We start from the raw sequence: 23,921 nt of genomic DNA, 5'->3' as shown, positions 1-23,921 counted from the left end.
TCTTCAAGCCATTCGCAGGTTCATACCTCAAGTGCGTTAGGGTTTACCTTGGTCATAGTAAAAGGCTGTGATCAATCGGTAAAGGTAAAACACTTATCGGTTGGGCACACACTCACTAGACTCCCTATTTTCTTCACTTTCCTCGGTTCTTTCGAGTAGAGGACACGCCACGGTCATGTTAACAAAAAAAAAAAATAAATAAAGAAATAAACATGAAAATTGAAAAATTTCCTTGCTCTCTACGATGAGATGTACATTCATTTAGTCGAAACGTTTGCAACAGCGAGAAGGAGGACGCAAAGACTCGATAAAGTGTATGTATACTTGATTTGCATCAAATTTTCCGTCTGCCCATCCGTCTACCTGGGTAAGGACTGGTGTAAGCATCCTCCTGGTTGCAAAAATGCAACAAGCCGCTTGACATTTAGCAAAAAGATTAGAAATGCTTGCACGCAGGTTGATATTGAAATCGGCCCAAATCGCTCAAAAGACAAAAGATCACAGTACAACATAAACTGAGACCATATCTGCTTTCCAAAATTAAAAAAACTATCGTTTTTTGCTTATTATTTATAAACCACAACAAATACAACGATAAAAGTATGAATTTATATTCTATGGGCGGTCCTGCAGCACTTCTATGGCGTATATATGTACCTTACTCATATGTTGCTTACTCATTGAGTAGACAGCGATTTTCTAAGATTCTCGCGGATAAACTACAACGGACGCATGACATACATTGCCAATTTTAGTCTACAAAATAAGAAAAGATCGGTCACGCTCACGCAATATTATAGAGTACGAAAATTTAGTTTTTTCCTTTTAGTCTACACTTCTTTAGGCGACCTACACTTCTACACTTCTTTACGAGTACAAAAGATTTGATCGCGGCGGAATATGATTTTCTTACTTGTTTCTGTATAAACTTCAATATAATTTTTTCTAACATCATATTTTTTGACACACGGATCATATGAGGAGCAAATAATTACTTGATTTCATTATTATTAATTGTATTAATGATATTATTAGCTAACGGGCAATTTGGTCCATTTTTTAACGGTGCTTGTTTGTTCTAAATAATTAACTAACTAACTAACTAACTAACTAACTGCTACTACTCAGGCATGCCACAGTTTTTTCAAGTTATAGTCGGGAAAACATCACAGAGACGTTGCTAGTCGCAGAGTAGCATGTTTTTACGAGGCTCATAACTTAGGAACCATGCTCATCGCTATTGGAAAATCTTATTGTGCCTAATGTCTACGGATTAACAAATTTTACCCCAAGTCACGAAAACAATGGCGAGGTAACATTGTGATAAACTCTTGTGAACTATGAGCGGTCACAATCGCAGAATACGGCTGCTAGTGTCCCTTAATTATTAGCCTAAAATATCCACTGTATTATAAATCATATTAAGATAGAGTGCAATAGTATGTCGAACACACCTGCCTTAGGATCTTTAATGAAAAAAAGAAGAATGTTTTTTCTATCGAACTGTAACCAACACACAATGCTTGTGCATAATTTGAATGTTCGTATACTTGTGTGTATTGTTATTATTATCTTAGGGCTTATGAGTATTTATACTTACAAAAACATAAACCATTACAACTTCATAACGTTTAACGGTACAAACGCTAGCCGTCGAACCACAACAGCCAGTATCCTCACCGCAACGATGCAAAATTGTAGCATAGGGTTCATAACGTTTCGATGTATTATTAGATACCGGTATAACACGGGGCATAGGTTTACGGCATTTTGTCGCAACGATCATGCGATGCCAGTGATCTGTAGCTAATTCGTGAGGTGTTCCTGTAAGAAAGCAAAATACAAAAAAAAATTAAAATAAAAAAATTATAAAGTCATACTAAATATTATAAATATGCTCAAATTTAACAAACGATTAAGTTTCTGATTACCTTGTTCGATTACATAGTAATGAAGAAAGTATATAGTAATCAACTAAAAAAGCGAATCTTCGATACCCTTCACATTAGGCTATTAGACAGGATTAAAAGAAATGTTATTCTGCGAGAGTTTGTAAGCGGCACAAATCACTTCAAACGGTTACAAAAGTACAACTTTTTGGGTATTCTATGGCAAAATCCAATACTGTAGATATCCAAATTTCTATCTTCTATTCTTCTTTGATCAATAGTGAATAGTACAGTATTTCTGACTACTACAGCCCATAAGACAAATTTAATAATTTCCATTTTTCAATGGTGCGTACAACAAGAAAATGTTACTAATGCTGCCGTAAATCATTATGATATTCTTGCATACATTGGGATGCGTGTATGCTGCCTGTTAGTGTATGAATATTGCTTAAAACTCAATTATCTAGCTGGAGTGCTTTGCACGTTTTAAGAAAATTGCATATTAATGCCTGTCAGAATGGCCTCAAATGCTTAACGACTTTATTAGTTATTGAGAAAAACTTCAAGCACACATATGGCGCAGTCATAGACTGACTTATGGGTTACTTTTCTTACTTTTTTTTTTTTTTTTGTTTCTAAAGCCTCCGTGTGCTTTCGTGGGCAAGCTGTCTAAGTCAAATTGGACAATTATTTGCTTTACTAGTAATGAGTTTATGTTTTTCTTTTTACGTATTCGTGTCTAGCTAGAAGTATAATATAACATAAGACCACATACTTAGCATTAGCTCAGATATACACATACATTTAGTTGTACAACTTCAAACATGCATAAAGGTTTAAAGCATCATTTAACCGCGGTCTTTAAGCATAAGAATATTTATGTGCTTCCTAAATATGGCGACATGCAAATTCAGCTGCCAAATCATAAAATTTCTTACAACTAAAGAAAAGTGGAGGCGGACTTATATGTACATATATATGCATGCATATATATATCGTACAGGAGTTGCAGGAAATAAGTCATGTACCGCTAAGTAAAAGTAAGTCTTAGAGGCTGTTGCTGTTATGTGTATTCTTAATTGCGTTTAATGCGTTTTTTTTTTTTTTTTTTTCTTCAGCTGCTTACGTGTACGACTTTTATGTTTTGACAAAAGGAAACTGACGAATTTATACTTATATTCGAGTAACCAGTAGGGTATAAATTGTGATTAATTTCTCTTTTAACCGTTAAGTATATATTTTTCAACATGAAACGATCTATGTGGAGAGCATAAATGTACGAACAGTAAAAATTTTATGTAATTATTTTTTTTTTATTTTTCTATTTTTCATTAATTGGTTTTAAAATCAGCATTTTTTTAAGTGGGCTTTAATGGATTCATAGATTTTTATCTTAAATTTAATTTATAGAAAATGTTATTTAAAATTAGATTATTTTTAAAAGCGATTAAAACAGCTTTACGCAGAAAAAATGTGCACATTAAAAACGCCATCGACTGAGAGACATATTGATGAGTAAAAATCGCCGCATTGATACGAAACCTCGTAGTTGTGATTCTTCTAACTAGAACGAGAGACATACTATACGTTTTCCATATTGTCGTATACTGAATAAAAAAAAAACAAATGGATAGACGAAGGGACAGACAAACTTCGACCGATTTAGAAAATGGTTCTGAATCGATAGGTGTAATAACAGGTGGATCTATTTCGAGTCCTACCAGTCCTGCCAGGTACATTCGCACATACTTACGATATGCTGGTACCACAAGTAAAATGAGCTATCTAGAATATATATTCAAATAAGGCGTGTAAGCTTTATCTATGCGATATACGAAACTACTTCTATCGGCAACTTACCGATCCTGCCCTTGAATATTTCGCATCGCATAGACTGATGGTAGTAATACGTGGTGGACGATGCTCTACCAGGCTCGGCATACGCACACCATAAATAGGTTTATCTCTAGTGTGGCTTTTGCTACGAAGTGAAAGCTTTCTTCTCGATTTGACCCCCTACTTCTTTCGTGCATAGTAGTCAGAAATTATCGATTGATCGTTATTCGTGATCTGGTAATAAATATGTCGCTTCCAACAGCAGTAACTTTCATAAACTTGGTCGACAATATGGAACGTTATGACAGCTTGCATGTCGGTTTTCTTCGCATTAGTCGCACTATTGATTGCCCTGCGAAAAATGCAGCAAATAACCTTAAGCTTCATATGTTTGGGGTGATTGTCGAAGGACACCCGCGAACATGTGCACATCCCTTGAAGGCTTTAATCTCCATCAATGTTTTCGAATAGAAATTCCATTGATATGTGGCTTTTGAGACTCGAGAAAAGATTTAATGAGCAATTAGAAGACCATACCTTAGCCCACAAAAATGTATAGAGGAATAAGTCGTGAACAGGTAGACTACTTTGAAGACCGAAGAATCTACTTTGATTAATTAAATTCTTTTTTTGCTTGTGCAGTGGTATACATAATAAGTTTGGGCGGATGCATAACATACATAGAAGGACTTGAGGCTGACCCACAGAAAGTGATTCTGACTCGATCTGAACTTATTTTTGTTTATTCTTGCGTTCAACTTATAGGTTGAAATTTTCGAAGTTTTACTTTCTGAATTGACATAAGCTTGTCTGTCCGTCTATCCGTTTGTTCATTTTCTGTTCAACCTACACGCCGCAATGTTTGAGATATTCTGATGGCATTTGGTACACCGACACGAAACTAAGAACGAACTCTACTCAAAATGGGTCGGATCCAACTATTTTTCCAACAAATTTCTATATAACGCCATACTTTGAACAGTCGCTGTATTAAACACTGTATTAAGCAAAGTGGTATATGATAAATAATTGTGGGCTATGCTGCATTGCATCGTTTTTATACCCTACATTATTTGTGGTCTTCGGATCAGACCCTTTGTTCGACTGCTTCTAATATAAAGCCTAGCTAGTGCAAAGTCGTTATATGAATAACTATATTAAGCCAAGTGCCTTGGGGTATTTGATGGTGATTCTCTGCAGCGCTTTTACTTCTTCTCTTTCCGTTCTCCCAAATTATTTGTAGGCGTGTCAAATGATCAATCAAAACTATTTGTGCAGTGAACTTTAGGATGGCTGCAATTATATTTATAACAAATTTGATATATGCTATCAGATATATGATAAGCTATAGCTTCTATACAATTTGTTTTCTTTTTTCTTTTTTTTTTTTAACTATCGTAGGCGGAGTATTATCATCGGTAAAATTGATCTAGTGTCCTCTGTGTGCACTTCTTGTAGCGTTGGATGATTGCCTGCAGGTGTTGCAACCGCAATGATAAAACCGGTATATATTCACCTATTGATGATGACCGTAAAAAAAAAAAAAAACAAAACTATACTTGCGTCACAATTAATAGTAAGAGTCAATTCATTAAAGAGGTTTATATACCTATGGCTCGTTGTCCGTTTGCTTATAAAGCGTTTGGTGCTTTCGTTATTGTTAGCGGCAAACGACGTTTGTTTACATCAAAATAAAGTCATAAAATGTCACTTAAGAGAAGAGAGATAGACAGGTGCCTTCGATTTGACAACGTAATGAATAAAGTGCGACGAGTTTGCGAATCTTGTAACAGCAACAACCCATCAAGCCAAACCAATCAAACATCCAATAGGCAGTTTTAGTTTATAGGACTATAAACTTTTGCTAAAACTTAACATTTAGATTTATTGGTTGCAATAAACAAATTATAAAAAAAAAAAGTAAATAAAAAAAAAAATTGAAAAAAAAGAGCTTCGAAAAAAGCATTGCAACGCCCGTTTAAACACAAACTGGCTGAATAACCAAATATACTCGGTTAATAAAAACGAGAGAAAGCCGTTAGTAGAAGACCTATTAAGTTAATGCCAGTGTGCTCGTTGGGATCACGAGTTTCATCAATTGATCGGCATTTTTTATAATCGGTAGATGTATATATGTATATATATATGTATGCAGATGAAGACGTTGATCGATAGTCATTGTAATTGTTAATAGCTATTCATGCCACCCAAGGATTTATTTATCAAGCCACCCAAGTATTTTTTCTGTCTTTTTTTTTTTTTTTTTTTTTTTTTTGTTTAAAAGGAATTTGCCACTACCATCATGTGAAATTTTCTTCTACTCAATTATAAGACAGATACTAGTGTTGGTGTTTTCTTAAGCCATGCCAATGCTCAATTACAAGACATAACATATATACATACATAAGAGATCATAAATGTTTATATATATGTTCGTATGTAAGTATACTACATATGTCTAATTTTCTATGTTATGCATGCATGCATTCATGTTATTCATAATCTAGATAATACATGTGCATATGTGTGCAGTTAGGCCTATCTTTTTGTCTCACTAGTTGGCTGCAATATTGTATTAATAATAAATTGTCGACCACAATCATGTGCAAACTGCCATAACGCCATCAGTCAGTCAGTCACACGCAAACCCATATAATACTTACTTATATAGCTGCATGCAGATGATCTTGTGGAACTTAGAAATTTTCTTATATATAATTCTCTTTTCTTCTTCTTCTTCGTTTTAAAATATATGCCATAAATTTTTATGTATTTTCTGTGTGGCCAAAAGCCTGAGGGTTTCTTGTTTTTTTTTTTTTTTTTTTTCATACATAATTACATGTACAACACTCAACTAACGAACTGACTCTAACGATCTTCAATGTTAGACAAAATTTAGTCATTATTTCATAAAAAATTAAAAAAAACGATATTAAAGATTTTGTTATCTAAGCTTTATTATTGTAATAACCATATTTCAAATGATTGTGATAATCACCGTTAGATTAGAATATAAGGTTCAAATTTTTAAGGAAGGCTTTGCTTAACACTAAAAACTATCACGCCAGTCTTTTTGACTTTTTTCAATTTTTATGCTTCGAAAGATCGTCGTAAGGCATGTAAACTTACAAAATTTTTATGAAATTACCTCCAAATGGTCATAATCAATTTTTTTCTATCGGGCCTAGTTTTCGGAATGCCGACGACCTTTACTCATATCGATCAAAATATCTCAATATTCCCTGATCGATTAACAACCCAAGGTCAAGAAATACATTTGATCTGCTCACGTACTCAAGTAGAATATAGAAGAACTTGGAGTAGCTCGAAAAATTGTTTTCATATCTTCGTCTACAAGTTTCGGCACTGCGCAAAGCCGCCAAACAGACATTCATCAGAACTCTTCGCATGCTCGATACAAAAATGGTCCTGATTGAATTACTAACCGATTTCAATTTTAACTTAAACCAAGTAAAAAGACTAAGGTTTACAACGATCCGTCATTCAACACCCTACACCACTTCGCTTAACATGGTTATTCATACGAAGACTTCTTAAATTAAGTTACATGGTAAGTGGTCGGAAAAGGAGTCCAAATCAAGCCACTTTCAATAGGATTTGTCGTTGTGCCAAACCACCAAAGACGGACGAACAAGCTTAAATCGATTCAGAAAGCGATTCTGAATCCTACTCCTTTTGGGTGTTGCATGCATACGTTAATGTACACTTGTATCATAAGTTTTGCAAAGTATAATAAACAAAAATCGCAGTACTTATCTGGTTCAATAGGAATGCAATTAAACAATATTAACAATGGCCTTTAGCTAATTAACCAAAAGTTGATTTAACCCACATATTTTGCTGCTGTAGGATACTGTCTTCCTGAAAGGTCTAATATTAATATATATTGAAAATTCTCCTCCTATATATCGAGCAACTCTCGTCCGATCGTCTCAAACGAAGATTACATTTCAACTCACATATTTTGTGAAGATACCTTTCTAATTCTTTGTTCGTGTAAAAAGTTATATTGATTGGAAAATGAGTAAAATGTCTGAAGAAATATGCTATGTGATGCTTTTTAATATAAAAAAGGAAAAAAAGATGCAACTCGTGCTCACTGAAAAAATCATGAAAAAATTATATTAAACTAATTGAAAATTTCGTGGAACGAATGTAATAACTCATTAACTGAAAAGTTGTTATTTTCAAAAGATAACTCTAAGTAAGTGCCTTTTCTCCTAATTCCGCAACGGTTAATTTGCTTAATCTCTGCGAGCTTGTCAGTTGACTTAACTAACCCACGTGTTTTTGTTGCTGTCGATGTAATCTAATATATACGACTTTCTCTCGTAGGATTAAGGTAGTTTGTTCCTACTTTTTAAATTCATTTCTTGCATCTCTGAAATAGTTTCCTGATAGCAACTCAAAGTATTTGCAAGCTACTGATACAGTTTGCTCATTTCGCCAAGAAATTGCTCGATAAGTGCAATTACTAGTGTAGGTTAGCCCTTTGGCCCTTTGGCAAGAATACCTTGATGGACGAAGGCATAGTTTTGATGAAAAATGTTTTTCTTTTTATTCCAAAATAATAATAAAAACTAATTTCATACTAATATCATAATAATTAAAATTAATTTCATACTTTTTAAGAAGATAAATTTTTATAATTTGTTTTTAACAAATGCGGCGTGTACCGAAATCCTATCAAATTTTCACACAATACTTTCAGTTAGCGATCTCCATAGGATTCCGTTCAACTTAACTTGCTTCATATATTTCATTGCAATTTCATTAATTGCTTGGGTTAATTTTCAAGCAATCTTAAGAATGTAACGAGTAACAAGATGTAATAGAACGATTATCGTATCGATCAATAACTACTGATTGTCAGCGTAATAGATAATGTAGAATGTGGAGCAATGAAGAAGAAGAAAGTTCCATACCGTAGAGACAAATAAGAAGAACATATACCGAACTATCGCTTGTCATCAATGCACACGTAACGATTGAAAATGTCTCTCTGTGGTAGCAGCGAACATTTGTATATACATTATTTTGTCTGTCTGCTTTGCAATTGTTTTTTTTTTTTTTGCGATACAATAGCTTGTAATCTGGTACAAGTGTGAAATTATCTGACAACGTGACAACTTGAAATGTTATGGGAATTACGTCTGCGGCTCTCTCAGCGCAATTCGCTAAAATGTTCTGTTGATTTTTTATATTTAAGAATGAAAAGAACTCGTACAGAGATTCATTCTTGCGTTTTTTTGTTTTTTTTTTCTCATTTTTCTATTATTTTCTTCTTCATTTAAGAACAATTATGGGAATATTTTTCATTTGTCGTTTGTTGTTCGCGTTAATGCTTTTCATTTTTATTCGTTGCTTTTAAGCGAATAACGGTTAAGCCTCTTGTTGTTTTTATAACAAGTTATCAAATGCATTTTTTGTGTTTATTTGCGATTTTTGTTTCACTCAACCGTATGTGCTAATTGCTTAAGAGAGAAAGAGAAAGATAGAGATCGAAAGATTGGTTTCGGAAGGGGTAAGTTGTAGGCATCGATATAATGACAAGTGAGTACGCACGTAGAGCGCTACTAAGGAAAAAATATTTGAGTTAAACAATGATTGTCCTCAACAGGTTCGTTTATATTATTTTTGTTTGTTGTGTAGAAGCTTGGCACAGTGAGCGCAGCGGATGCTTAAGTTGCTGTCTAACGAGGGAGATAAGAAAATCGTTGACACCGAGTACGGCAACGAAGGGAACGACTCGTTTCTTCCAACAATTGAGATCGGTTAATTGCCTTTAGACTTGGGTTATGAACCACCTTAGAGGTTAAAACATAACTGGCCAAAATAATTTTAAACAAGCAAAGCTATTATTGATATTTGCAACAAAAAAAAAACCATTCGATCCATCCCCGTTCATTCCTCATTCAACTATATACTAAATTTTACGCGGCACCGTCATTAACGATATTAAACTTTTACGAGCCAAGTTTCTTTTTTTGAGGAGAAGGTAGTCCGCGTTTTTTGGGTGGTCTTTTGTAACTGAAAAATAATTAGTTCTTATCGGTGTTTATTTCTATATATTTTTTAGAGGTCTTTGTTAGGGGCTCGATAAAGAAACCAAGCTAAGTTATGCCTATTGACAATGTCGACTATGACAAATCGGCGCAAACCACTGATCTTTTCTGCCAGATAGATGGGCAACTCTAGCGCAATAGCGAATTGGCTGAGTACCATAGTTTCCATTTCGTCATTTGCCCCGAGAACTCTTCGGGGGAATATCAGGAGTTCAGCAGATTCATTCACCATTTTTCGCACATTATTGCCATATGTGACCTCCTTTTTGTTGACCGTTATCACCTCCTTCAAAAATGCTGCAATTTCGTTTCCGTAGGAGTTCGCAGATGGAAATCCGGTCAATCAATATTTCATTCGCTAATTCAAGCGATATTCAAATATCACATTTCCTAGTGATCGCTATTGGGAAAAGCGCTACACAGCTTTTCTCAGTCGGACATTCATATATATATATCTTATCATCATCAGTACGTTTACGTTCAGTTGACTGAAATTGTATTGGACAAACCGTTTCGAAATGTTCCGATTTCCTTGAGTATATCTCTAGTTGCGATCACTCCTCAACATGACGTCGACAAAAACTGACTTTTTCGCAACAATTTTTGTTCAACTGTAATTTTGCGCCAAATTTTGACCATGATAATGGCAATAATAGTGACCGCCATTGCATATATCGCAATTTTGATTAGCTATGCTTTACTACTTACAATGCGTACTTGACTTCTTCCAATAATTCTCTACTAAAGCATTAAATCCGCGAAAAATTAATGTACAATTGACTTTATTATCTTACACTGGTTACAGTTAGTTAGTTAGTTAGTTATTAGCAATTATCTGGCAAAAAAAAAAAATAAACGCAACAATAACAACAACATCAAACGCTCTTGACACCGAAGCGTATAACGTGAAGTAAATTTTCTTCTGTTTCTCTTTCGCAGTGAATAAGCGTACAATGAAGAAAATGAATGAAAATTATCTCGTTATCAAATAAAATTGATATATCAAGTTTTTTTTCTTCACCAATGTTGTCACATAAATGGTTAAATTAGTTTCTATATCTTAGACTTATACAAACGTCTCCTGAGCGACCGTAGCTAGTGCATCTGCATTTAGTGAGAGTGTGTCATGATTGAGCTTTGGTAAATTCTGCCATACATTCCGCGAATTTAAAACTTTATCTTCTTAAATATCAATACGTGTTTGAATGTGCATTGATTGTCAGCTTAATAGCGTAGATCCACTGTTATTTACCTACAGTTTGAAAATTGTCAACAAATATTAGCGTAAACATTTAATGAACTTGGAATTTTTTATTGAGTTGTTGCCACATTTAAAGTAGGTTACACAAGCTTAAGCACTTCATTTTTCGTTTTATTGTATTACCTCTCTGCTGCAGTTGTTGTTGCAAATTTTATGTATCTTTTCTGGTCTTTTATGAATTTTCTGCGCTTTTTTTCATTTTTCATTTTTCCACTTCGCTTATTTTATTCAATTTTTTTTTTTTTTTTTTTTTTTTTTTGTCAATTTCACTTTAACCGGCCCGGCAGATTATTAACAAATGCTGCCACTGTCGCTTGTATATACATGCATTGCTTTAATGCTCAACACTTATACACGAACAACAACACCTGTCTGCCTAAATGTCTACCGAATTGTTAGCTAAATGTGTGCGTTTTATACGTGAGTGCAATTGAGTGTGGTATACCGTTATCAAATGATTGATATCAACCAGTGAATTTCTTATCGTGAACATTTAACATTTTTTGTATTTATTATTATACGTGAGTATAGAGTTATTTGGAATAAGTATACACTAAGAAAAAAATATGTGTTTTTTAGCTGTGTAAAGAAAAATTTTTTCCTACATTTTATATACACAGATATATACATATATGTACATATGAGAAGCTAAGTAACGTCCGTTGTCGAAGATTCGAAAAACTATTGAAGATCGGTCTTTGTTGCTTAAAGTTGCAGTGCAAGAGTACAATATTATTATCATTGTTTAGGCTTTGGCATCACCTATCATAAAAAATGTACAATAACTTTGTAGCAGTTGAGTACGGGATGATAATACTTTTGATTGGTAACAACCGATTAGATAATCGATAATTACTCGATCAAGAAATTAAAATTTTTTATTATAAGAAAAGAACTAAGAAAGCGAAGTTGGGCGTGTTTCCTCTTTCCTGGCGAGAAGAAAGGGTAATTTTCTTTTTCGGCGACTGTTTCCGAGGGGATAAATGCAGATTATTGTTATGCTTATTCCAATAAAATCACTGAGCCAGTGAAAATAGTAGAAATTACATTAAAGTTCTACTGGGTCAGGCATTTGTTTAATTTATTTCATATTTTATGGCCGAGTGCGGATGTGATTCCGTCGTTTCCGAAGAGCGAACGTAAGTAGAATCGTAGTTCTGTTTCAAAAAAATATCACATGTAGTAACGTTTAATTGCTCCGCTTAATTCGAAGGACTTTGCAAGTGAAAAAAGTGAATGTATTACGATGTCGAAAGATTAAAAAACATAGGAAGTTCCATTTGAGGGTCACCCGGGTGTGATGTATTATGGTTTGTTCCAACCAAATGAAATCGGGGCACACAACAGCAATTAATGTATTACGATTGCGGAAAAAAATTGTCATTATATGCTAAATGTCATGACAGCGTGAGTCTTCAGTATGAAGTAAAACTCGATCAGTAAATGTTTTTTTGTTTGAATTATAATCCATAGAGTTGTATTCTCCCCGCTATTACTAAAAGAGATTATTCCTTTCAATTGACAGGGATTTCAATTATATGGTTGGTTGCTTGCTTGAATGATGTCACCGTTCCTACAACGTTGCTCAAATCTGGGTTATTTTTCGGATAGATTTAAAAGACTAGTTGTTTCTACAGCAAGGAATTCGTTTTATTTTTTAAAGATAGAAAGAGTAGTGCCTAGCAACGGAAAATATTTTCAATAGTAACCCGTTTTTTACAACAAAGTCTCGAATGTCACAAAAGAAACGGCCTAAACAATACTATACACCTAAAATACGTATGATATTCAACGCATTATTATTGTTTTTCATATAATATAAAAAATTATTGCGACGTCAATTAAGCTTTTACTCTTTAAGCTCAAATGCATTTAAAGCATAAATCCCAAGTCCGAAAAAGCCGATCATGTAAACACACCTGCACAAAAACCTGATTAAGAAGAGCAAATTTTGTAAGAAACATCAATTGAATAAAAAAATTTATGTGTCTATCTAATGCAAAAATGATCTTAACGAGCGGGGAAAAGCTAATATTCTTACACTTAAATTTTAGCAGGGCTAAATTTATTTGCTTGATACTATTACATAAAAGGTAAGTTACTCCGTATTTTTTCCAATCATTTTCATTTTCTATTTCTACACCAGAATAGAATAGAAATTTATTTCAAAACTAATTAAATGTTGCAGAGAAAACTTGAACTTAATGATTGAAACTACATGATGAATACTAATTTAAAATATTTTTTTTATTTATTTGAATGGATGTTCGTCTTTATATCCTACAGCACTTGTATGTGTTAGTTTGTGCGGACGTATGCAATATGCAGAAGGGCTTAAGATAGACCCACCCTTTATTGTACCGATCGAGAAAATGAGTCTGAATCGAACTAAGTCTGTCTGTACATTCAATGCCTGTCCATGTAAGATTCTTGTCAAGCTACAGGTCGCGATTTTCGGGATATTTTGATGAGATTTGATATACTGGCGTCCTTTGGCCCAAGAATGCTATTGAACGTAGTTTGGATCCGTTCACTCCGCACACCACGCCTATTTTGATGAAATTTGATATACTGGCGTCCATTGGCCCAAGAATACTATTGAAAGTAGTTTGGATCCGTTCGACCCCCACGCCACGCCTTGTGTCGAAAACTCGTTACAGGGCAAAAAGGCAATTTTCAAAATTTCCCGCCATTTTTTTAACGCTTTCTCATAAAACCGTTCGCGCGAAAACTAAATCTATACACAGCAAAAAGATATAATTTTTAATATTTCATGGTGAAAATAGTCTTGGTTCAGAATAGCAAATTGGCCCAAGTAGGTCTGCTTTTTGGATACCACCGCATATAAGAATTCCTTTTATGGCTTGCAGGAAAAGTATGCCTTTGCATGAAAATAACGATCAATTTTTGGTGTATTATTACCAAAATGAGTGAATAAATGTATTAAGCGAAGTCGCGTACAATTAGTCAGAAAAGAAATTCGCAAAGAGATAGGAAGGTGTATGGCCGCAGCTTAGTGAGTGGCCCAGCCGGTAAGTATTATGCCTTTCTCAACTGAGCACTCACTATAACTACGACCGAAGTAAACTCTACCGCGCTTGAGTTCTATTTATTAATAAAATTTTTTTCTTCTTTGGTTTATTTTTACTTCGGAGAGTATTTCAAGAAGAATGCATACAAGATCTTTGCACGCTATTTCGTTCGTCTAAATTAACATCTGCGTAGCACTGCCAAGTCTTTTCAAAGGCCATTTATTTCGGTACAAAGTTTTTTACGAATACCGCCTCAAGATCACTAAAATCAACGCACCTTAGGTTATTAACACTCTATTAAGCATTTGGAAAATTACTTTCGCTCTTTAAAATCAAAGCAGGCGCGTTTATTACATCATTATTCTATTATTATAAATTCTTCGCAAGTACATGCACAATAAGTTATAGTAAACAGATTTATATCCAGATTTTATTCGCAAGGTATTGCATTTACTTTCCAACCCAGGGAAGTTCATTTCGCAATATATTGGTTTTACTTCACAGACACGAGAAGTTAGCGATATTTTAAATTCGCAATTTAGTTTGCAAGAAAGAGAAATGTATTGTCTTGATCACTAATACTATTCTAGGAATTATATCCATGGGTCTGTCGGACGCTTATCTGTGTTTCAATTATTCCACGATGCGAAAATCAAAATACTGAAGGATTTGAAAAATCTAGCACCTAGATGTGAAGGATGCGTGGACTTTGCGAGAATCAAAAGTTAGCCTAAAAAGTATCGTCGACGCGATAATTAAAATACTCCACTATGAACTTCACGATGAAAAAATAGTTCAAGTAACAATCGTTCTGAACTAGTATCATGCAATGACCTTAGGTACAGTGGATATCCAAGATTCGCTTAAGATTTTTTTATTTATTATGGTTTCGTCTGTTGCATTATTCATAACAACAATTATTTATTGTTTACTAATTGAATGTTTGCTATTTAATGGTATCCGTCTTGCTATTGGTATTGTTGTTGTTATTATTATTCTTATTATTGTTGTAATTATTTAATATGCAAACAAAAATTTCTTCCGGGAATCATTTGCAATTTCTTTCTCATAAATTATTTACCACAAAACAATTGCAATTTCTTAGAACAAACAAAAAAATGCTTTGCATTTAAACGATCCCGTTACTCCGTGGAACATATGCTTGTGTATGGAGAAACAATAAAACTGCTCACAATCATTAAATTTAAACCACATAAATAATTTTGGAGGCAACTGATAAAAAAAACAAAATGAAAAAATTGGAAAAAGATTATGAAAAACACTTACTGGGCCGTTTGTTGTTTTCTTGTATGTATCGGTCACGAGCCTGCTGCACTGCTTTCTCATTCCCGACTTCGGAATATTTTTGTTCTGTTATAACACCAGGAGCCGAGTCACGTTGCATTTGATCATTTATGGTATTACGATATGGTTCATCATATGGCTCATCATCAACATAATCTTGCTGGAAGGAAAGCAAAATAAAATGAGCATTCGTTGCTTAAACGAAAAACTTTGAATATCGTAAAGATTAGGTAAAAACAATGGGCTAACAGTAGCGTTATTCGCACACAATTGCAAATACTCATTTATTTAGTTCAATGACTTGAGTTTATATTATAACGTTTTCGGTTCATATCAAAGCCAAGTAGTGGCGTCAAGTATTTTTTTTCTTTTCTCTTCTTTTCTTTTCTTTTTTTTTTTTAATATTCTTTTCTATATATGTTTAAAAAAAAATCCTCGTTTATAAAATTGCGCATACAAATGCATGCAACTATTGAGACTACATTACTTTTTGGCTTCTGTTTTCACAGCCACACATACATAGATCTGAACATACATTCAAACACAAGCGATATCACACGGTCTTTATATTGTATTTCAATTGCACTTTAGTTGTCAACATTGGTCTTATACCGTCGATAACTGGGAGGGTATCAGTATCAGATGTAAAGTGGAACACATTATACTTTGTATGGGTATATGTATGTATATATGTATGTGAATGTGTAAAATACATACATACATGTATAGATGTAAATAAGCACAGGCCGTGCCATAAGTCAAATAGTTGTGAAAATTTGATATTTTTGCAAAAGTTTTAGTTTATTATAAGTGCTATACAAATATTGGCACCCGTCAGCGTTTACAGTAAATTGTATTATGTGACATATTTACAATGCACATATGAATGCACATATGTATGTGCGCAGAGAGTGAGATTTATTTAATATGAATTTAAATCATTTGAAATTGCTGTTGCAAGGTAAAGCATAAACATTTTTATACCCTATGTCGACAGAACTAGACTTGACTACAATTGACAATAGACCCACTTTTTTTTTTTTTTTTTTGATGTCTATATGCTTGTTCATATTAAACCATGCACTGAATGCAGATATTGACTTACTGGTATGTTGCAATACTGCATTCCATTCGGAACAAGCTCTACAAGTGAACAAGAGGAATATTTGTAGCGTTGTTCTTTAGTTTGCGACGTCCAGAAAAGTACACCCTAGAGACCGTAACGCGTAGAGTATCTCATTTCACTGATTGTTTCATTTTCACCAGTTTTAAAAGTCGAAACATTGTCAAGTGCAAATAGTCAACTTTCAGCCTGTGCTAGTTCGTTAAAATATCGTCAAGACATTTTTCATCTAGCAAGTGTTACTTTATTGCTCTAAAGGAAAGTGCAGTTCAATGCTAAAGAAATCGTATGGTAACAATCTCTATGCAAGTAAAGATATACAGAAGCTCTTTGTGGGTAAAGGGAAACGAAAAGCTTGAATTAAATTAAATTAATTTAATTAAAAAGCGAAATTTTCAGTTGACGGCGAACATTACACATATGAAATGCTTTTCCATAAAAACCCAAAGGGGCGAGATTTCCTAGTTTGTCTTGCTGGATAAACCAGCGGCTTCAACAGTAAGACATAGTTAAGTCTAGATGGGTTTTCGATGCGTATCAAAAATGTAAATACTGCAAGAGTTCTCCGACAGCTTAAAACCACGCGCTTGCAATGGAAATCATTGATCGATAGGAACAAAGCACATTGGGCACAAGGTGTCGCATAGAAAGTAGTCGAAAAAGAGGTGCGGTCCGAAGTATTATCGATAGTTTGCGCGCTTGTTCCAAAATACGTCAATGTAGCAAATTTCATTAAAATATGTAAAAAATTTGCCGCCTGCGGATTGTACGCAAGAAAACGAGCTAGACGGATGGGCAAACACGCAAGCGGACCGACAAGCTCAGATCGATTCAGAAAATGATCAGAAACGTTGGAAACAATCAATTTCAATTTAATTCTCTTTCCGTTATACCCGTTTTTTTGCGTGATGTTGGCATATAACCGTTGCATCTGAAACGCAGCTTCCACCACACAAAAGCGTACACAAACATGGCTTTGTGGGCTAAAGGGACGTCATCAAGTAGAGTATTCTACGAAAGCTATTTGAACGAATTGTTGCTCGAAAACTAGCTTTCTCTGTTAAATCATCCATTTGTTCATTTTAGCATGCCTTCAAGCAAGCAAGCCCAAAGGTAATCTGTTATAATGCTCTTATATATAGTACACTGATTTTGTCAAGGCCTTCGGCCGAATTAATTATAGGCTATGGATTTCCAATAGATCTTCAACACTTCTTCTGAACTCCATCCCCTCCACGGGGCTTTCATCGACGGCGTGTGATTCTTAAAGCAACTATTTAAGATCTATTTTGCTTGTCTGGTACGTTAATGAATTTCTTCTCATAATTAAGTCTGATTATGTTTAACTTAGACTTGCGCTCCCGTCTCCTCCAATTCGGTTTTAGATATACCCAGCTTGATACAGAATTACTTTCTGATTCGATCCAAGCTTGCCTGTTCGTCGTGTTCAACTTACATTTCGCAATTTTTAAGATATTTTGATGAAATTTTGAGATTGCGACATGTTTCGATCAAACGACGAATGTTATTGGTAATGGTTCGGATCAGACCACTTTTTCGACCACTTCGCATATAAAACCTTATTTGAAAAGTCGTTTTAAGCATAATTTCATTAAGGGAACTGGCGTAGGGTATTTAATGACGGGCGGTGTTCCATTGCGATAATTTAATTTGTTCATGTGTATCAGAGAAGTGGACAGTTTCCAGGACTAGGTAAGAAAAATACATTTTTGTTTTTGCTATGTTCAAGTTTATCACCACAGCACTTTCAACATTGGCACAATCAAACCAAAAATTTTCTTAGATTATTTTTTTTTTTTTTTTATAGAACGAATGTCTTAAGACATTCCTTGTCCGTTCTTTACGGATTTGCATACAGATCATAGTCATTATGGGTCAGATCATGAGGACACGTTGAGTGCGGCAACAATTCCAACTTTAATTTATGCAATTTTGCCATTGTACCCATCGACTTTCTTACACGGTGCATTTGACCCACAGTGAGCACTTATTGAGAATAACGATGCCTTTTGAAATCTTTTAGTCAATAACCATCCACATCGTTTGGACTTGCGCTACGTTGAGCACTTCGTTTAAGATCGGACAAGTCATTCTTTTCCATGATATTTTTAGAACCAAAGATCACCTTGAACGGTATTTTTTCGCATACAAAATCAAGGTTTACTTAACGCATGAAACTCGAACATGAAACTTGAACTCCCGCTGTTTTGAAAACGGTATCTTGTAAAGAGCTAATCAGAACTGAAACTTTCACAAAAACAATATGGATTTCTTATGTTAGAGGGGACGTCTGCAAGTCCGCCGCAGGAATTCTTGATCGATGGATTAAATTTAGAAACACACAAATTAATATTACTCTTCAACTAATTCATGATTTGTAATTGTGTTAGTAAATGAATCGGTCTTATTCGTCGGTTGCGTACGAAATGAAAGTCATTTTAATTCAAAAGAAAACTCTACGTTTTAATGATGAATCCAAGCTATAATAAAATGCAATATAATGTAATAAATATTTTTTAATGCTCAATTTGTTATTAATCATCAATTTATTATTATCAATGAATGAAAAGTAGAAGAGTAAAAGATTTTCGACACTCTGTGGATTATAATGATCGAATAAATCATCAACACTTGAATAATGGTGCCAGCAAATTGCTAACAACCATAAAATTGTCTCATAAATATGCAAACAGAACTTGCATATAAACGCGTACATATTTTTTTTTTTTTTCATGTATATAACCAAAGTTTCATATTCCACAAAAAAAAAAAAAAAAAAAGAATAAATAAATAAAAAAATTTGTTTTTTCTCTGCGGCAGGATACAGCTGTTCTTGTTGTTGCTGACGGTGGTGTTGTTTGGCTGTCAGTTAAGTTGAAATTCCTAATATGCACATTCATAAACTCCGCAGCATATGTCTACGTATATGAAGGGTAGTATAATAGTTTTGTTGTATCGTCTGTAATGCCCAACATCCCAGAAGGTCCATTTTTAGTCTCACGTTTGCCGTTTTGAAGCCATCTTTCCTGACAAGCGTCCATCTAATGTTGAAATTGTCACAGCAAAGTTCATGTATTCTTGATCTGAATCGATCTAAGCTTTCCAGTCTATTCACCTGTGAAATCGTGTAGCAAAAATGAAGATATTGCCTAAGGATTGGAGAAAAAATTTAAAAATGACCCAAACCAATCAAAGCATCCGTCCGCAACGCTCACACGTTTATGCAACAAAGACTGTGAACATCTTTGTTTTCTGTGTTTCTTGCTTGTTAATCATAATGTACAACACATACACCATATAAATTTGAACTTTCCTTCTGGAATTAGAAAAAATCAGACGCACCCGCCCCATGTCATGGAGTATGAAGGTTTAGCTTTTTTCCTTACTTTTTAGTCCTTTCTAGGATAACTGTGATGAGTGTAAAACATTTAGTCATGACTGAGTGTAATTTTCTTGTCTGTGATTCATATTGGCGACAACCTAAGGTTTAGAACAAGGTGCAATACGAAAATTGGTTGGAATGATCTTCAAGACTCTCTGAAGGATTGCAAAGAAAAAAAAATCGGCTAATACTTAACAGAAGTCTTGCAATAGATGAATCTGATGCGCATTTCCCTAGTTCATGATTATGTTGTTTTAGTTTTCATCTATGTTGCTATGGGTCAAAGTCTATAGTAGACTTTCGTTAAGGATCAATAAAACAATTCAGTAACTTTCGCAACTAATCCGTTATCAAGATTTAACACCGTTGTAGGCGTTCCGATAAATCGGGTAAAAAAATTCAAATGTCGGATGAGGTAGTTAGTGTCTTCGTGAAAACAATATGTAAAAGTACATGGAATAAATGGAGTCTTTACCGTTGCGAGGGAGAGTATTGGATCTCGAACCAAGCTGCAAGACGAAGTAATCGCTTTATTGAAAAATGAAATTGTTCTGATGTTTCCCTAATGGAAGCTTTTCTTGCCGGGTTAGAGAGTCATAGCTGAGAATCAAAATAGACTTTATTAAGTAGTTTGCAAATATAAAATTTATTGACGAATATCTAAAGCTTGTTTAGGTGATTTTCATTGTTTTCATTCGTTGTTCAAAATGCGAAATTTTTCTCAACACGCACGCACATTCCTTATTTGATTTCTTTATGTAAACCGTCTTTCAATCGGGAGTGTTATGTTAAATTTTTCACCCAAACGATCCATACATGAGTTGTGTGGACCTGATCCATAATCCATAGCGTCAATTTTAGGCCAAAAATAGTCTGTCAACATTGTTCGAATTTCGATCAATGTAAAAGCCCAATAAAAATTTTGAACCAAACTCGAACGCGTTGCGTTTGGAGAAATGGTTTGAATAATCTTTTTCCGGTTTTCAGCATCGCAGATCCAAAATGTTTCCTTGCTTACGTATCAAGCCAAATGGAAATGAGACTCGTTACTCATTGTATCTTGACCCTTAAAAATGCTTCAACATTAAAGAAGGTACCCCACGCCGAACGACTCTATTTATGAAGTACTTATAAAGCAATCTTAGGTACCTGCCACACGATGCATGTCTTCTTTTTGCTTTCAAATAAGCTCCAAATGATAGCTACGCATACCCTCGGAGGACTTATGTAACCAGATGAGAATGTTGTTATTGTTTTTTTCTGCAAATTTGAAGCATAATCGCAAAATTGTTTCAAGACCTATCCGCCTAAGCGGCCGAGTAGATAAAGCATCTTCACTAACACTTACTCAATGATCGTGGGTGTACATCTCACGTGCGGTAGAGTTGTCCACAAAGCCGACAGTCTTAAATGCCAGTGCTTCCTTCGAATTTATTTCTCTGGATAAATTAGTTACAGTAATAAGTTGCTGTAACAATTATTGGCATAAATACTTCAAAGTTTTCGATTTTTTTTTTTTTAGTTCCTCCAAGCTTTGATTTTGTTATGGCCCCGATTGATGTGAAAATATTCACCAAACGAAAATAAAATATTTGAAATTCTCAATTTATGCCTGACTTCAGATGAACTTCAACTCAGATCCCTCCATTTTAATGTATGAAATAATCAAGCCATATTAACTCCAACTCGTTGCTTACGATGGAACCACGCATACGTACAAGCCGTGTGTTTTGTGGAGTTTGCGACGTGTCAAACGGAATGATAAATATATTATACATCGTCATGCATACGGAGATGTAGAGAAAAAAAAGAGCCAAACATTTAAAAAAGACTTCTTTCTATACGTGTAAAATTATTGGAAAAACGCCTATCAAAAAACAAGCAAAGTTGAACGCCTGTTCAAATTGTTGTTTGGCTGTGTTTCTTTAGTTATTCAAAACACCTACACTTGTAGTTGCACACATGCGTACGTTCGTGTGCTTACAATGTAGATTGTCTGCTGACATGTAAAATTAAAATACAGTTTTTAATAAAATTTTGTACATTGTTTTCTTTACAATAAATAACTTTTTCTGCGTTTGCTTTCGAAATAAAAAATCATGTGTTCCTTGTATCGATTTTAGAAATCATACTCGATATGAGCTGGCAGTCTTTGTTGTTTCGTTTTCTTTATATAGTGTGTTTTGAATTTGTTTTTTGGTATCGCCTCTACGCACTTCGAGGCTTGCAAATTAGTTTTTATTTATGGGTCAATATGCCTTCTTGCTACCTTCTTGCTTTAATTACCATGCAGGGAAGCGAAAATTTTGAGCATACCTTGATAAACTTCGTCCAGGTGAGACTTGCACAAAACGTTGGATAATTTTTTGCGTCAAGAACTCAACGACTTGTCCATTTAATATTACAGGGGTTTTAAAAAACAACAAACAAGAAAAATTCATAGAAAAAAAAAAGAAAAAATAATGGGCTACAGGCAATTTATGAGTAAATTAATTCGCACCTTCCAGGCATACCGAAAACTCCAGAAAAGACATTTTAAGGTTTTGTTCATTGAAAGGAATCCGTGAATTAGCAATAGAGAAACTGAAAAGCAATTCTACAGCAAAAGTTCACCCTTTGTTTAGAGTGGAGATGGTGTGTTATCATGCGATCAGATATATTTACACCCCCTGTGTCCCTAATGGCTTTATATCGTGTTCTATATTCTTGGGATGCTCAAAACCCAAGCCCTTCTTTACTTTGTATTTGTCATGCGGCCCCAACATCCATCGCACCATAAACATACACAATTCCTAATAAAATGAAAAGTAACTACGGCGCTTTTCCCTTAAAACATAATTTTATTAATTTCGTGCATTTTTTGATTATTTTCGTTAACAAATTGATTTTCAGCTTATCACTTTCCTAATACGTTCTTTGAAACATCTTTTTCGACTTCTTGTGATTCTTGTATTTGACCATAAAGGACCTTCGCATTTAGCAGCCGCCCCAATAGCTTCCTCCGCAATTGTAATAACTTGGACTTGAACAATAATTTTGATAACCGTAGGAGTTGTACGGCTGATAGCAATAACTGCTCCTGTTTACACATGCAGATTGATTTCGATTCAGAAAGACTTCTGCTCGACGCGGACATGAAGGAGCGAGTACAACTGGTTTACAATTACTCGCATTAACATTTCGCTGATTTGCAGTTTTTGTAGTCGTTTGGGAAGAATCCCAATATTTCGTTTCTTTTTTGGCTAATTTGTTTGCAGAGACATTTTTGGTTTTAATCGCAGAAGCGGAAGCGACTTGTTTGCAATGACTTTTTTTATCGCCGGCTTTTGAGTGGCCCTTTGCCCCCAGCTGAGAAGTAGTTCGACATTTCTTGTTCTCCGCACTAGCTTTGGCTACGGAGGTGCATTTTGGTTTAGCTCCCGTATTTTTGTCAATAGATAGCGAAGAAGCAGTGGCTGACAATTTAGTTTTAGCATTTTTCTCAATCGCCTTGCCAGCAAGGGTATTTTTTGCATCTGCTGTAGATGTACTAGTGGTAGCCGTTTGTTTTGCATCCTCCTTTTTATTTGTTGTCCCTTTCGACACCTTATCCCGCGAGCCTGACTTCACCGCAATTGGTTTAGAAGGATTTTTACATTTTGTGTTCTTCTCAGCAGAGCCTGCTGAAGTAACATTAATGTCAGCATTCTCTTTACCCTTGCCAATGCTGTTAATACACTTTGCTAATTGATTATTTTGCTCCTCTGGATTTTTCATAGCAGTTTCGGAAGAATGGTTATATTTATTAACTTTCTCAACTGCTTTATCTACACGCACGCATTCGGTTTCAACTGCAGACGTGTGAATCTTAACAGCCATTTTGTTTTTATCATCTTGTAAAATACCATTTTGATGTTCTGAGTTCCTTGTAGCCGTCTTGGAAGAATCAGTAAATTTATTATCTTTCTCAACAGCTTCATCTAGAAGAATGCGTTCGCCTTCAT

The 23,921-nt window shown here is 34.5% G+C and overlaps 1 protein-coding gene across 1 annotated transcript in view; it reads right to left on the bottom strand.

The window, feature by feature from the left end:
• Nucleotides 1-23,921, bottom strand: part of LOC119633058 — a 62,611-nt gene that overhangs the window by 6,000 nt on the left and 32,690 nt on the right. The window contains exons 2-3 of the mRNA XM_038026262.1: nucleotides 15,395-15,572; nucleotides 1,601-1,824 (exon numbers count right to left, since the gene is read on the bottom strand). Coding sequence (XP_037882190.1) covers nucleotides 1,601-1,824; nucleotides 15,395-15,572 — 402 coding nt within the window. The remainder of the gene's footprint in view (nucleotides 1-1,600; nucleotides 1,825-15,394; nucleotides 15,573-23,921) is intronic.

This window comes from Glossina fuscipes, unplaced genomic scaffold (genome assembly GCF_014805625.2).
Source record: "Glossina fuscipes isolate IAEA_lab_2018 unplaced genomic scaffold, Yale_Gfus_2 2, whole genome shotgun sequence".
NCBI classification, from domain to species: domain Eukaryota; kingdom Metazoa; phylum Arthropoda; class Insecta; order Diptera; family Glossinidae; genus Glossina; species Glossina fuscipes.
This window is presented reverse-complemented; position numbering and strand designations above follow the sequence as displayed.